The 13929-nt window shown below is 37.2% G+C and overlaps 1 protein-coding gene across 1 annotated transcript in view; it reads right to left on the bottom strand.

The window, feature by feature from the left end:
• LOC149808501 (peroxiredoxin-5, mitochondrial-like) overlaps positions 1-3397 on the bottom strand; it is a 39924-nt gene extending 36527 nt beyond the window's left edge. The window contains exon 1 of the mRNA XM_089978234.1: positions 3246-3397. Within this exon, the coding sequence (XP_089834360.1) occupies positions 3246-3392 (147 nt within the window). The 5' untranslated portion in view covers positions 3393-3397. The remainder of the gene's footprint in view (positions 1-3245) is intronic.
• Positions 3398-13929: the final 10532 nt, after the last annotated feature.

Raw genomic sequence — 13929 nt, 5'->3', positions numbered from 1 at the left:
ATACCAGTACTTGGTAACAGCCATATCTAGCATTAAATTCAAAATGGCCGCAGGTCAGATGGTTGTGCTATTCCACGTTGATTTACAAGTCACCAAACATAGGATTTACTCTGGAAACATAATGTACATACCAAGAAAAGAACCCTTCAGCTGATTGTAGTACCACAGCTACGAGAAATATCGGTAAGTGTATAAAATGTACAGCGATGTGTGCAGCCACAGTTGGCTGCAAATATTTGCATGTTTTAATGAATAGATGATGTCAACCCCTAAAGTGCCAATCAATATCATCATGGCTGATTTAACAGCCTAATTAAATGGCATTGTACTGTTTGCCACATGCATTGTACGGAAGGCCAAATGTATATGAAAAATTTTAACACTCACTGGATCTTGCTTAGTCTTTATGCAATATGATAACTACAATGCAATAGCTCAATACTGTCTCAATGCTGTGCATAAAATGCAATATCAAATTGACTATTTTAGTTATAAATACCTTTTCCACGAAACAGATTGTACTTGCAAATCTAAATGATTTTTTAAGTTAATAATTTATAAATCTTCACTTTTTACATAATGTACATGATTTTTGGACATAGCAAATCCATCCACCCTGTTAAGCATACATTGTATTCGCATTTCCAATAGCCTTTAACTCATTCAGCCCCAGCACTGTTATCAGTATCTCTGCCCCAGAAGCACTAAACTATGTCTAGCTGCTTGTGCCCCAGAGTTTTTACCTGTTTAAAAATTTTTTAAAACATCATGCACATGCATTCACTATTACCTTAATTTCTCTTCTTATATCCAATTAAAATCCATGCAATTTTCATCATTTATTCCAAATGAATTTGTCTACACAGTGATGTATTTTGTTTCCCATTTTTCCAAGTCTTTCACAACTTATTTATACACTATTTACAAAATTATGTGCAACATTTATCTGCAAGAACTTTTATCATCATCGCTGTCATGTCAGCATCCTCATCTTCTGATGATTCAATCTCAGAAACTTCTATGTCCGAATCTAAACTCGCAAAATATCCAACTTCCGAACATATCTTTCCTCAGCTTGCTCATTATTTTCAAGATCAAACCCGAGAAACTCCTCATTTTTGCTCTCATCAAAAATCACTCTTACATCTGCCATCATTTACGATATTTCATAAACACATGTAGTGAAACTACTCTCAAACAGTAACCCTTGGCTTCTAAACAATTCAAATTTCCACAAATGAAAGTAAAATCATTTCTGATTGGTTTAATAGTTGTTTAGTTCTTGGAAAAAAGAAAACATTTCTAACCAATCAGAGACATTGTATCTAACGCACATTCATCATGCCTGGAGACGGTATCGGCCACTGAATGCAGTAAACAATCCACGACTACATGTGGGATCGGCCAATGAATGCAGAAACCAGATCATGCCTACAGATGGGATCAGGGCCGAATGAGTTAACAGTCTTGATAAACCTGGATTGTATAGGTGCTCAATGTGAGCTTGATGTTGAGAAGAAAAAAAAACAATAATCTAAAGGAAAAAAATCAGACAGAGTGACAAAAATACCTTAGATTACCCTCATGACCTGTTCTGACATTGGACCATCTCTATCATACTAGATAAAAGTTATGATGGCATGATGAATAGAAAAATATTGCAGGAGTAAAACAAGTCACAGAGTATGGTCATGTCCCTTTAAAGATGGATACAGCAGAAGGAAATCGAGGGTCATGGGTGGAACCAAGTATTTGGAAATTACAAACCTTCTCTCTTATACAGTATGATAGAGATGGTCCTATGTCAAAACAGGTCAAGGTGTAATCTACGGTATTTTTGTCACTCTGTGTCATTTTTTTCCTTCAGATTATTGCTTATTATTCTCAACATCAAGCACACATTGAGCACTGGATTCCAACTTGTATCTCATCTGAATTCAAACAGTCTTTTTAGCTATGTACAATCTGCATACTGCCCTTGCCACAGTACTGAAACTACTCTTCTAAAAGTAGTTAATGACTATCTATCTGCTTTGGATAGCAGAAACATTACACTGTCCTCACCCTCCTTGATTTGTCTTCAGCATATGACACAACAGACCATGATATATTACTTCACCATCTCCAGCATGTATTTGGCATTCATGATACAGCCATACTGTGGTTCAAGTCCTACTTCGTCAACAGGACACAAATTGTGAGAGTATTCTCACGTTGCACCAACATGTCATGAACATATGCAAGGCTGCATATCTTGAGCTGAGACGCATCAGCTCCATTTGCAAGTATCTTTCAGTTGATGCCACTAAAACACTTGAATGTATATTAGTGCTTTCAAGACTGGACTATTGTAACTCAGTTCTGTCTGGTTCATCTCAATATCTACTTCAGAAACTTAAAAACCCAGTTGCTCGGATAATACTTAGAGCATTACGATCAGAGCACACACCCCCGTTGCTCTCTACCCTACACTGGCTATCCATATGATCCAGAATCAAACGCAAAATTTGTTCTCTGTGCTACATTTCAATGACGGACTCCAGTCCAACACACCTATCCAACCTCACCCATGTGTACACACCAGCAAGATACTTACACTCTTCTTCTGACAATTGTATACTAATTATTCCCACTACGAAAACGAAGTCATATGGACTATGTTCTTTTGCATACCAGGGCCCACTGAACTTAGACACAAAGATCCCATTCAAGACTGCTCTCAAAACTCACTTATTTCGACTGCAAGAACAAACTTAAAGATCTAATAATGTTCCCTACCTTAAATATTTACAGTATGTTTTTGTTTTCTAATGGTGTCTGTTTTCTGTAATAATATCATTATATGTTTTTTATGTTATAGGTGTTGTCTATTGTTGTAAAGCGCTTAGAGCTTTTAAAGATTAGGCGCTATACAAAGTCCTCATTATTTTTATTATTATTGCAACGTCAAGGTTTTTGCGAGTGTTTTCGTCGACACATACACACAAACACGCCTTGTAATATTCGCGTCACGTACTAAATAGCTAATAAAATACAACTTGTGCATACATAAATACATCTTGTTGCATCATGTTGTATCTTGTGGTGAACTGATGTAAGCCTACCGTAGTATACTAACGAGAACAGGCGACTGGACTTACAAGCGCTCTGATCAGACTAGATTTTTATATCGGTACGATAAAGTTTAGACGCAGTTTTTATTTCCTGTGTTTCTGCCAGCAAAGGTAATGAAATTGGATTTGTACCTTAATATTCCGTTTCCATGCCAGAATCCTCGGAATTAATGTTGGTACCAACGAGCTTCGAAAAAATCTTCGACCCAGCATAGTGCTGGCCGCCATGTTGTTGTTTTTGTTGCAAATTACTCCGCTATCTTCGTCGCAACATTTCATGTCAATGTTTTGGCTCCGACTTGAAATAACGCAACAATTCGGAATCCCGAATTATTGCGCTCTTTCTCGAGAAATTGCGTGACCGGGGAACCGATATAAATAGATCGAGCCGATGGTTTAGCATCAGTTTCATCAGAGTGTTAACAATGTACGATGTTGATAGGGATACTTTTTTAATCTCTTTGCAAGGAAAAAATATGTAAACAATAAGACGACAAATAAATCCGTGACAAAGGCTTTTGTTAATAATGAATTTAATCTGCTGAATGGAAAAGGATGTTATAGGCTTCTGCAACAATTCGTCGGCGAAATTGAAAGATAAAGTAAGTATATTTTTTTTCTCTCACTTTCATCACAGTTTCAAGTGAAATTTAAGATAGGTTGTGACATTAACTCGTGAACAATGCTATCAAAGTACATCTATTATAAAGTGTATTAATGACTATTAATATGAATTTTCTATATTTCCTAATCACAACAGCAATTGCTGAACAATGATTAAAACTTGGAAACATGTTATCTTGTTTATATTTGGAATCAAAATTTATAGGCCTATCAAATTCATTTTGATTTAGGCAAACAAATAATTACAAATATGGTTAGATAACATCAATCCATTTATCTGTTAAATGCATTGTACTTGGCTTGCAGTGAAGGGTCTTGGTAAACACCGCTAATAACTACTAAGAAGCATTAAGAACTACTAAGAAGCACTAAGAACTATTAAGAAGCACTAAGAACTACTAAGAAGCATTAAAAACTACTAAGAACTACTAAGAAGAACTAAGAAGTACTAAGAACCATTAAGAACTACTAAGAAGCACTAAGAACTACTAAGAAGCATTAAGAACTACTAAGAAGCACTAAGAAGCATTAAGAACTACTAAGAAGCATTAAGAGCTACTAACAAGCACTAAGAAGCAGTTAGTACTACTAAGAAGCATTAAGAGCCACTAAGAAGCATTAAGAACTACTAAGAAGCATTAAGAATTACTAAGAAGCGCTAAGAAGCATTAAGAACTACTAAGAAGCACTAAGAAGCACTAAGAACTACTAAGAAGCATTAAGAGCTACTAAGAAGCACTAAGAACTACTAAGAAGCATTAATAAATACTAAGAAGCACTAAGAAGCATTAAGAACTACTAAGAAGCACTAAGAACTACTAAGAAGCACTAAGAACTACTAAGAAGCACTAAGAACTACTAAGAAGCATTAAGAACTACTAAGAAGCACTAAGAAGCATTAAGAACTACTAAGAAGCACTAAGAACTACTAAGAAACACTAAGAACTACTAAGAAGCATTAATAAATGCTAAGAAGCATTAAGAGCTACTAAGAAGCACTAAGAACTACTAAGAAGCACTAAGAAGCATTAAGAGCCACTAAGAAGCATTAAGAACTACTAAGAAGCATTAAGAATTACTAAGAAGCGCTAAGAAGCATTAAGAACTACTAAGAAGCACTAAGAAGCACTAAGAACTACTAAGAAGCATTAAGAGCTACTAAGAAGCACTAAGAACTACTAAGAAGCATTAATAAATACTAAGAAGCACTAAGAAGCATTAAGAACTACTAAGAAGCACTAAGAACTACTAAGAAGCACTAAGAACTACTAAGAAGCATTAAGAACTACTAAGAAGCATTAAGAACTACTAAGAAGCACTAAGAAGCATTAAGAACTACTAAGAAGCACTAAGAACTACTAAGAAACACTAAGAACTACTAAGAAGCATTAATAAATGCTAAGAAGCATTAAGAGCTACTAGGAAGCACTAAGAACTACTAAGAAGCATTAATAACTACTAAGAAGCATTAAGAGCTACTAAGAAGCACTAAGAATTACTAAGAAGCATCACTAAATACTAAGAAGCACTAAGAAGCATTAAGAACTACTAAGAAGCACTAAGAACTATTAAGAAGTATTAAGAACTACTAAGAAGCACTAAGAACTACTAAGAAGCATTAAGAACTACTAAGAAGCACTAAGAACTACTAAGAAGCATTAATAACTACTAAGAAGCATTAAGAACTACTAAGAAGCACTAAGAAGCATTAAGAACTACTAAGACGCACTAAGAACTATTAAGAAGCATTAAGAACTACTAAGAAGCACTAAGAACTCCTAAGAAGCATTAAGAACTACTAAGAAGCACTAAGAACTACTAAGAAGCACTAAGAACTACTAAGAAGCACTAAGAACTACTAAGAAGCATTAAGAACTACTAAGAAGCACTAAGAAGCATTAAGAACTACTAAGAAGCACTAAGAACTATTAAGAAGCATTAAGAACTACTACGAAGCACTAAGAACTCCTAAGAAGCATTAAGAACTACTAAGAAGCACTAAGAACTACTAAGAAGCACTAAGAACTACTAAGAAGCACTAAGAACTACTAAGAAGCATTAAGAACTACTAAGAAGCATTAAGAACTACTAAGAAGCATTAAGAACTACTAAGAAGCACTAAGAAGCATTAAGAACTACTAAGAAGCATTAAGAACTAATAAGAAGCACTAAGAAGCATTAAGAACTACTAAGAAGCATTAAGAACTACTAAGAAGCACTAAGAAGCATTAAGAACTACTAAGAAGCATTAAGAACTAATAAGAAGCACTAAGAAGCATTAAGAACTACTAAGAAGCATTAAGAACTACTAAGAAGCACTAAGAACTACTAAGAAGCATTAAGAACTACTAAGAAGCACTAAGAACTACTAAGAAGCACTAAGAACTACTAAGAAGCACTAAGAACTACTAAGAAGCATTAAGAACTACTAAGAAGCATTAAAAACTAGTAAGATGCAGTAAGAGGCTCTAAGTGCTAAATTTTGGGCACTGAGAACATAGTAAAGCATTAAATTACCCACAAAACAGAAACAGAACCAAAGTAAATCGATAAATATTGTTAACACGGGGCGTAACAGATACAACGCATTTTGTGTATCAGGAAAGACAACTCTGTCAGGGCTATGTATGCTGACAATTCTGTGAATATGAGATAATTATTCACCATAATCGTCATCATTATCATCATCATCAACATCATCATCGTCATCTCCAGAAGCAGCAGCAGTAAAACATAACATGGATTATGTTAAAATGCTGTAAGTGATTGTCTCGTAAGAGCCAAATGTATCTTTTTCCAAGTACAAAATTATACATCAATAACTCTACTATTTAACAATACCTACGAGAAGAGAATGGAGTCTACATTTTCTTATATATATATATATATATATATATATATATATATATATATATATATATATATATATATATATATATATACTCAGGCCCGGCCCTAGGATGTGCGGGGCCCTAAGCACAAAAAAACTGCATTGCAAGTTAGCTCAGGGCCAAAGACGGTTGCCTCGTTCGCCTTGCCCTAGGGCCAGGCCTGTATTTACTTGATGTTTCAAGAGACACTAAGAAGCACTAACAAGTATATTTTGCTACTATGAACTTTTTAAAACACTTTAGTGAACTTAATAGAATGCATAATAATTGCAGTTAATGATTAACTATTGTTGTCATATTATGGAAAGTAACAATATACCGCTTTCACGATATACCATGATATTAATTTCAGCAGTTGAAAAACCTCGAATCTTTATCCCGTGCCTTGAAAACCATGATCTCGTTGTTTCATAAAGTACATGTACATGTAATGGTCGTTTCGGGCCCGATGTGACAGTCGTTTCCTACCTAAAAGGATGGTTGTTAAAAACCCGTTCATGTATATGATCCAAAATATTGCACTGTCTCTCGAGTAAAAGAAAAATGGCCTATTCAAATACTAATTATTTACTGACGGATTTCAACTTATCATTAATACCATCGATGTTCTCAAAAATAAAAACATAAAAAAATGCATGCTACCACTACGAGTGAAAAGAAAAGAGAAATATGTTCCAGATTTAAATAACTCAATAACTGCCTGTTTTTGTAATCGCTGAAATTGACAAAAATTGTCATCTTCTTATGCCTAAAAAGGCTGCAACAATAAACAAGTTTGCTCAAAACATCTAGAAGGTTTGTCATTAAGTCGGCATTCTTTGATGGGACCAGAGAACATACGGCACATATGGCACTTTTTGTTTGGCTTGGGATAATCATTAATTAAAGGACTCTCATCCGTATTAATTCAGACTTTTGTCGGCTGTTTCAAAGGCATGCGACTACTTAGAACACTGCCACTGGCTTTAGTCGGTGAAGTCCACATTTGACAGAATTTAAAAACAAAACAATAACTTCGGTTACAGAAGGTTTTAAAATTATTAGAAATTCTGGATACTTCATTAGTTAATTGATCACTACGCTAGCCTAAAATGCTCAAATTTATTACAAAATGACTAGCAAAAGTCACTTTAAACGTCGCTTAGAATTTTCCACACTTGCAGACATCGTTGCGATATGACTTAGAAATGCTCAGCTTTGAAAAGTTGTGACATAACATTATGAGATCACAATAATTTTAAGTATATTCCTGGACAATAGAAAGGTACAGTATATTTCTTTACAATAAGTGTTAGCAATATTAGGACAGAACTTTTAAGTAAAGTATTACGATTGAAATTTATTCTAAATTGTATTAAAAGTAATTTTTCATTAATTTATATTGAAAATAATTTTCCACTAAAATATATGGAGATAAAATTTATATATCTGTGAGTAGTGTATGGGGACGATTCAGCGTCAAGGGGACTTTAATGTTAAAATAGGGTCCCGGCTGTTTGGCGTCAAGGAAAATTTAACATGGGAGATACAGGCCCGGCACTTTGGCGTCAAGGGGAATTTAACATGGGAGATACAGGACCGGCACTTTGGCGTCAAGGGGAATTTAACATGGAGAATACAGGACCGGCACTTTGGCGTCAATGGGAATTTAACATGGGGAATACAGGCCCGGCACTATAGCGACAAGGGGAATTTAACATGGGGAAATTTAATATGGATGGGTCTGTATAGGGACAATGGGAATTGAACATGGGTGATTTATGTAATATAGACAAGACTTACATTATGCATAGACAACATTTTTTTAAAATAAATTTTGTTGAAGGGGTTAGGCATGAAAGTTAATTTCTTTTCGAGATATAGGAGGGGCCCTGAAAAGGGCCTTTGGGTTTCTTCTTCTATTTACTCCATTTCTTCATCCATCCCTAGACCTTTCCCAAAAATCCTTTCTTCTTCCTCTTTTCATTTTCTGGTAACCAGTCAGGATTGCCCAAAGCTCGGAACTTCTCCTGGACTTTGATCCAATGTCTCTCAAACTCTTCCTTTTTCTTGTTGTTTTCTCTTTCTTTTCTGTCTTTATTCCAGTTGTCTTTGATCTTCTTAACTTCTTCTCTCATCACTTTCGTCATCTGTTCTTCTGCTTTCTTCAGCTGGCTTACTCCCCACTTTATGAAAGACCACTCATTCCATGCCAAAATGTTTTCCAGGAAGTACCTGACTATTGTGAGATGATCTATGGCCTCCTTCAATGATCCCACTCTCACATAGGGAGGGTCAATCAAACCTCTTAACCTGTTTTCCTCCTCTTCTATCATTCCTTGTATTATCTCTTTTGATGCCTTTAGACTATTAGCATAGTCTAACTTAAATTCTTTCTCTATCTTTTCCATTGCATAGGTAACATCCAATATCCAGTAATATATACCTATCAAATGATTCAACAACTCCGTTGCAGCCACCATCTTCGTTTTCGTTATTCCTTAGAATGGCGCGAACGACGAACGCCGTGAGTTCTTATATGTAAAGCACGGACATGAATGAAAACATCCCCTACTTTTCTCTTCTCTTATTATCTACTATTCACACAGTAATGACTAGACAAATAGCATAACCATAATATATTATCTACACACAGGAAGTAGTAAAATCAAACCCAAAATATACTATCCACACACGGGAAGCAGTAAAATCAAACCCAAAATTTACTATCCACACACGGGAAGCAGCAAAAACATAACCATAATATACTATCCACACACTCCAATCACAAAAAAAAAAAAACAAAAAAAAAAACAACATACCATTCACACAGAAGGGAATGTTTAATAACCACACACTCTACTATTCACACATATATACTTTAGAGCTTACAAACCCCAATAATCTACTATCCACACAAACGTACGTTATCGGTTACAAACACAAACACACACGTACACTCACACCAAGAAATGAGTGAGTGTTTTTATTCACACTACTCCACATTCACACATTGGCAAATTGATTACTGTTTCTTTTCTAGAGTTTTGGTTAGCCATGAAAAGGGCTGTTTTTTTGTGGGAACTCCAGATTCACCGATCTAATGATGGCATCTTCCGGGTCTGGCACCGCAGACACATCTCCTGCTCCAATCCCCTTCCCATTTGACTCTATTAGATGGGAGTGAAGAGGCTGGATTATTAGCCTCAGCACCCCAATCTTCTGTCTCTGGGATTCGGAATACTTGTTGTTCCCTCTGTATTCTCCTGCGTTGCTAGACCCGAGGATGTTGCTGTTCTTGTTGTTGTGGATGCTGTGGCCTCCTATTTTCCACACGTACCTCTACTGGTCTTTCTACTGGTGGAATACGTTGTGGCAGTGGTACAGCTGCTGGTTGTGGTGCAGCCATTGCCTGTGCAGGTTCCCTCACCATGGGCTGCACCTCACACACAGGTCTTACCATGACGTGAGGTAGGATTGCTTTTTTTCTTTCCTTGTCCTCTTCCTTCTTCTTTTTTTTCCTCCTCCTCTTCTATTTTAGCTTCCTCGGCTAAGGCCTCCATGTCAAGCTCATCCAACAAACGCCTGGCATATTCCAGATGCATCTGGAGTTCCAAAATCTTTGTAAGTCTAGTATTCATTTTTTGTTGTTAACCAATCATCAAGGGTAGCCAGACTGCCGAGTGTTTCCGTATTTATATAAAAAGCACCGACGTGAAGGAAAACATCCTCTAAGACACAAAACTTATATTAAATATATGATCACCCAAAACGCACAGACCTAAAAGCAACACTTACTCTGTTTTTTTACTAACCATCACTATTTTTAAACAATTTTGACAAACCACTTAAAGAAAATGCTTATACACGCACTTTTTAGCCAAGATAAAGAAATCACGCACTTCTAAATTTTTTCTAACATATCATAGGCAATGGATTGTTATTTCTTTTCTAGAGTATGGGGTAGCCCTGAAAAGGGTTGATTTTTGTGTGAACGACGAGTTATGGCAATCTTTTAGGGCCTAAGAGTGCGACCTCCTCTGACGACAGGCTTTCTCACAGGATAAGGTCTGCCTCTTCCGAAAGAGAAGGAGAACTCTTTGGTGTCGACACGACAGTCGACAAAGCCTCTGTCAGGTTCAGGTTGCTGCTGTTGCTGTTGCTGCTATCTCTGTTCTCTCTGCTGCTTCTGAAGTCTGTACTTCTCCGTCCATTCTTCTTTCTCCCTGTTAATTTCTTCTCTGAAGAGCTCTTCTATCAGGTCTTCAGGGACTTTTAACATTCTAACATTCTCTATCTCTTCAGGCTTCGGTATCAGCCTTTGTCTGACACGATGCAAATTCACGTAGGCTTCGTTCAACTTGGCTAATCTTGAGCACATCTTCGTAGGAGGATGAGTCGACAATCGATGGTCAGACTGGAGACTGACCCGTTTTTATTGTAAAAGTGCGGACGCAAAGGAAAACATCCCTACACGGTTTTCGAGTCGGAACGCTAAATTAGTGTGATGTGAGGGATAGAGAGAAGTCAAAGAGCATGAATCATAATACCTATAGCAAAACAAACGACAAAGGCATTTTTTTTCAAAACACAACATTTTTATTCAAATCACTTAACACTAACAAGTAACAATTTTTTTTCAACATTAACCATTCAATTTAACTAACAAACATTTTTTCAAATAACACTCTATTTTGGACATGGCTGACAACGTTGTGAATGAAATTGTGATTTCCACTGTTGGAAGTCATTGGGCCATTGACGTACACTACGTTTCCTAGCTAAAGACAAAAGATAAGCGTAATGGTCACAAAACCATCGATCTACTTTCTCATCGTTTCTAGAAGAATGACGGTCAAAATAAGTCCCTAAATGTTCTAAAGAATATCCCAGGCTGCGATGATGCAGAAAATACACACAATATTGTCCACACACCAAGGAATCTGTGCCTTGTAATTTCACATTATTGAATCACGTGGTCTGAGCATTTATTCTCATAAAGTCAATGATATCGTCTTCCAAAGGGGGCAATCCATACGAATCGAAATATTCCACACATCCTTCTTGAGGAAAGTAGACGGTTACCCAGTGGGTTCCTGGGAGATGACTGTCGTCCGTGTTGATCACATAAGCTTGACGGTCTTGAGGTTTGCGATGAGGGAGTTCATCTTTAGCACATACGACAAGATTCCAAGAAGCAGTGTACGAACTGTGGTTCAAAAGGTAATAAAGTTCCCAGGTATCCATTTTTGTGTTGTTGTTTTTTTTTCTTCTTCACAGGTGATAATAAGTGATCAATTCGATCCTGACTTTCTCTTGGAAAATGTCTGACAAGTAAAAGACGTTTAGCTCCGACATCTTACACTGGTCCAAGAGAGTTTCGATGCGACGAATCTCCAGAGGTGTTAATGGAGGAGAAGAATATTTATGCAAGCATTTATACCACTCATCTAACACGAATTCTTTTGAGATGAGACCCCAAGCTTAGTCCAGATACTCGTCCAATTTTTCTTCTTGACTCAACATCAGACATTTATCGTGTCGAATTTGACTGGGATGATCGTGACATCTATAGCAATCTTTCTTGATCAATTCCTTAATTTTATCTCCAAGGACTGTAGCAAAACAGCCGACTCTAAATGTGCTTCTTGTTCTGGCGATCTGGACTTCATCATGATGACTTCTTCGTCTTTGTCTTGGGATTCTTCTTTCTTGGTCTCCTCACATTCCATGTCCAAATTTTCTCCACTAGGTAAAGAGGGATAACAATCTTCCGTACCTTCTAATAGTTGAATGACTTCTCTTAAACTGTTGATTTCTATCGTATTGTCAAATTCTGCATACAGGATGACGTTCACTGTGTTATCTGGGGGTATTGGATTCGCAAACTGAAATTCCACACGAATCTGACCCGATTTTATAGGGTGGAAATGTCCCTAGTCGCTGCCTTGGTCGAGAGTGAAATCAAAAGCCCACAAAGCATAGCCTCCTGCATAATCGTCGTACGAAATACCGTGACTAGTGTTGGTCCCTAACTGTCCGGTGGCTTCATGCAGGGACAAGTATGATCTCAAATAATTCCTGTCACCATATGTAGGGTCAAAGGGTCTTGTATACAAGGTCTTGCAATCGCGACTGACTTCAATTTTGGCTACGTTGTAATTTTGAAACTGGAAAGGGTTTTCGTTGTGAAGTCTATTGAAGGCTGAATTCTTGACGATACCAATAATCAAACACTTGGGTAACTGTCCTTGGAACAGATGATCTTCGATCATGGATCGTTGTCCAGCTGCAATAGTGAACGTTTTCACTTCCACTCGTCGTATCGGATACTTGGCCGTCGTTCTGCTCAAAGTGTGATTGATGTCATTTCCCACTTTAGGTAACACTTCCGCACGACGCACGTATAGTCAGGCTTCTTGAATGATAGTTTTGTATTCGTTGGCATGGGCCATCAAATGGAAATCAGCAGTGCTACGATTCAGTCTCAGGCAGATATCCACGCCGTTCAGCAAATACTTTTCTTGTAACCACATGTCCAAATGCAAACGATTCAACAGTTCTAAACTACGTCCTTGCAGAATTTTCTTACGACAGTCATTAAACCCCACATAGTGAAGATCGTCATCTTCTCTCAGGACTGTGTCGTTAAACGTGTTCTCACCCGCTGTGTCAGGTTTCCATACCACGCAAGCATCCAGATGAGTATTCTTGGCTTCTTTTCCGTACGTCAAGAGATTTTCCAGGTACGCTCGATAAGGGTAAGTATCCATGCTACTGCTGACCAGTTTGTTATTCAAGTACAAGTCCACTTCGATGAACAAGGAATGCATGAAATTGTTGACAGGAGCCACTCTACCATCGGCTCCTGGATTAGTGTTGTCCGTTTTGATCACTTTGACTTTCAAGTACAGGTAACTGCTATTCAGATCGATGAAATCTTCGGGCTGACCTTTGATATCAAACTCGATGGGAGCTGAATCCGTCAAAGAGGAGACGGGATGAAATTCGACCCACTGGGATTCTTGCATCGTCATCATGGTTGGTGGCATGGCAAACAGATCCAGTTCCGACTTGGAACAGGCGCAAGACTCTCGGTGCATCATTTTTCTGTTTCTCAATAATTTAATAATCGAAAACGTCTAAGTCTCGAGCAGTTCTTCTTTTCTTTGTCTTTCTAGCTTTAGAAGTGTGAAGTCTTGTAAAAGGGTGTTTTCTTCTTCGTCTTTTTCTGCCTTGTCCTTGCTGTTTCGTTAGGGAAGTAGGAATGCCTGACTCGTTAGCGCTCATGGCATTTATAGGAGTTTCTCGTCGACCCAAAA

This window comes from Sinohyriopsis cumingii, chromosome 1 (genome assembly GCF_028554795.1).
Source record: "Sinohyriopsis cumingii isolate HCF-2022 chromosome 1, ASM2855479v2, whole genome shotgun sequence".
NCBI classification, from domain to species: Eukaryota; Metazoa; Mollusca; class Bivalvia; order Unionida; family Unionidae; genus Sinohyriopsis; species Sinohyriopsis cumingii.
This window is presented reverse-complemented; position numbering and strand designations above follow the sequence as displayed.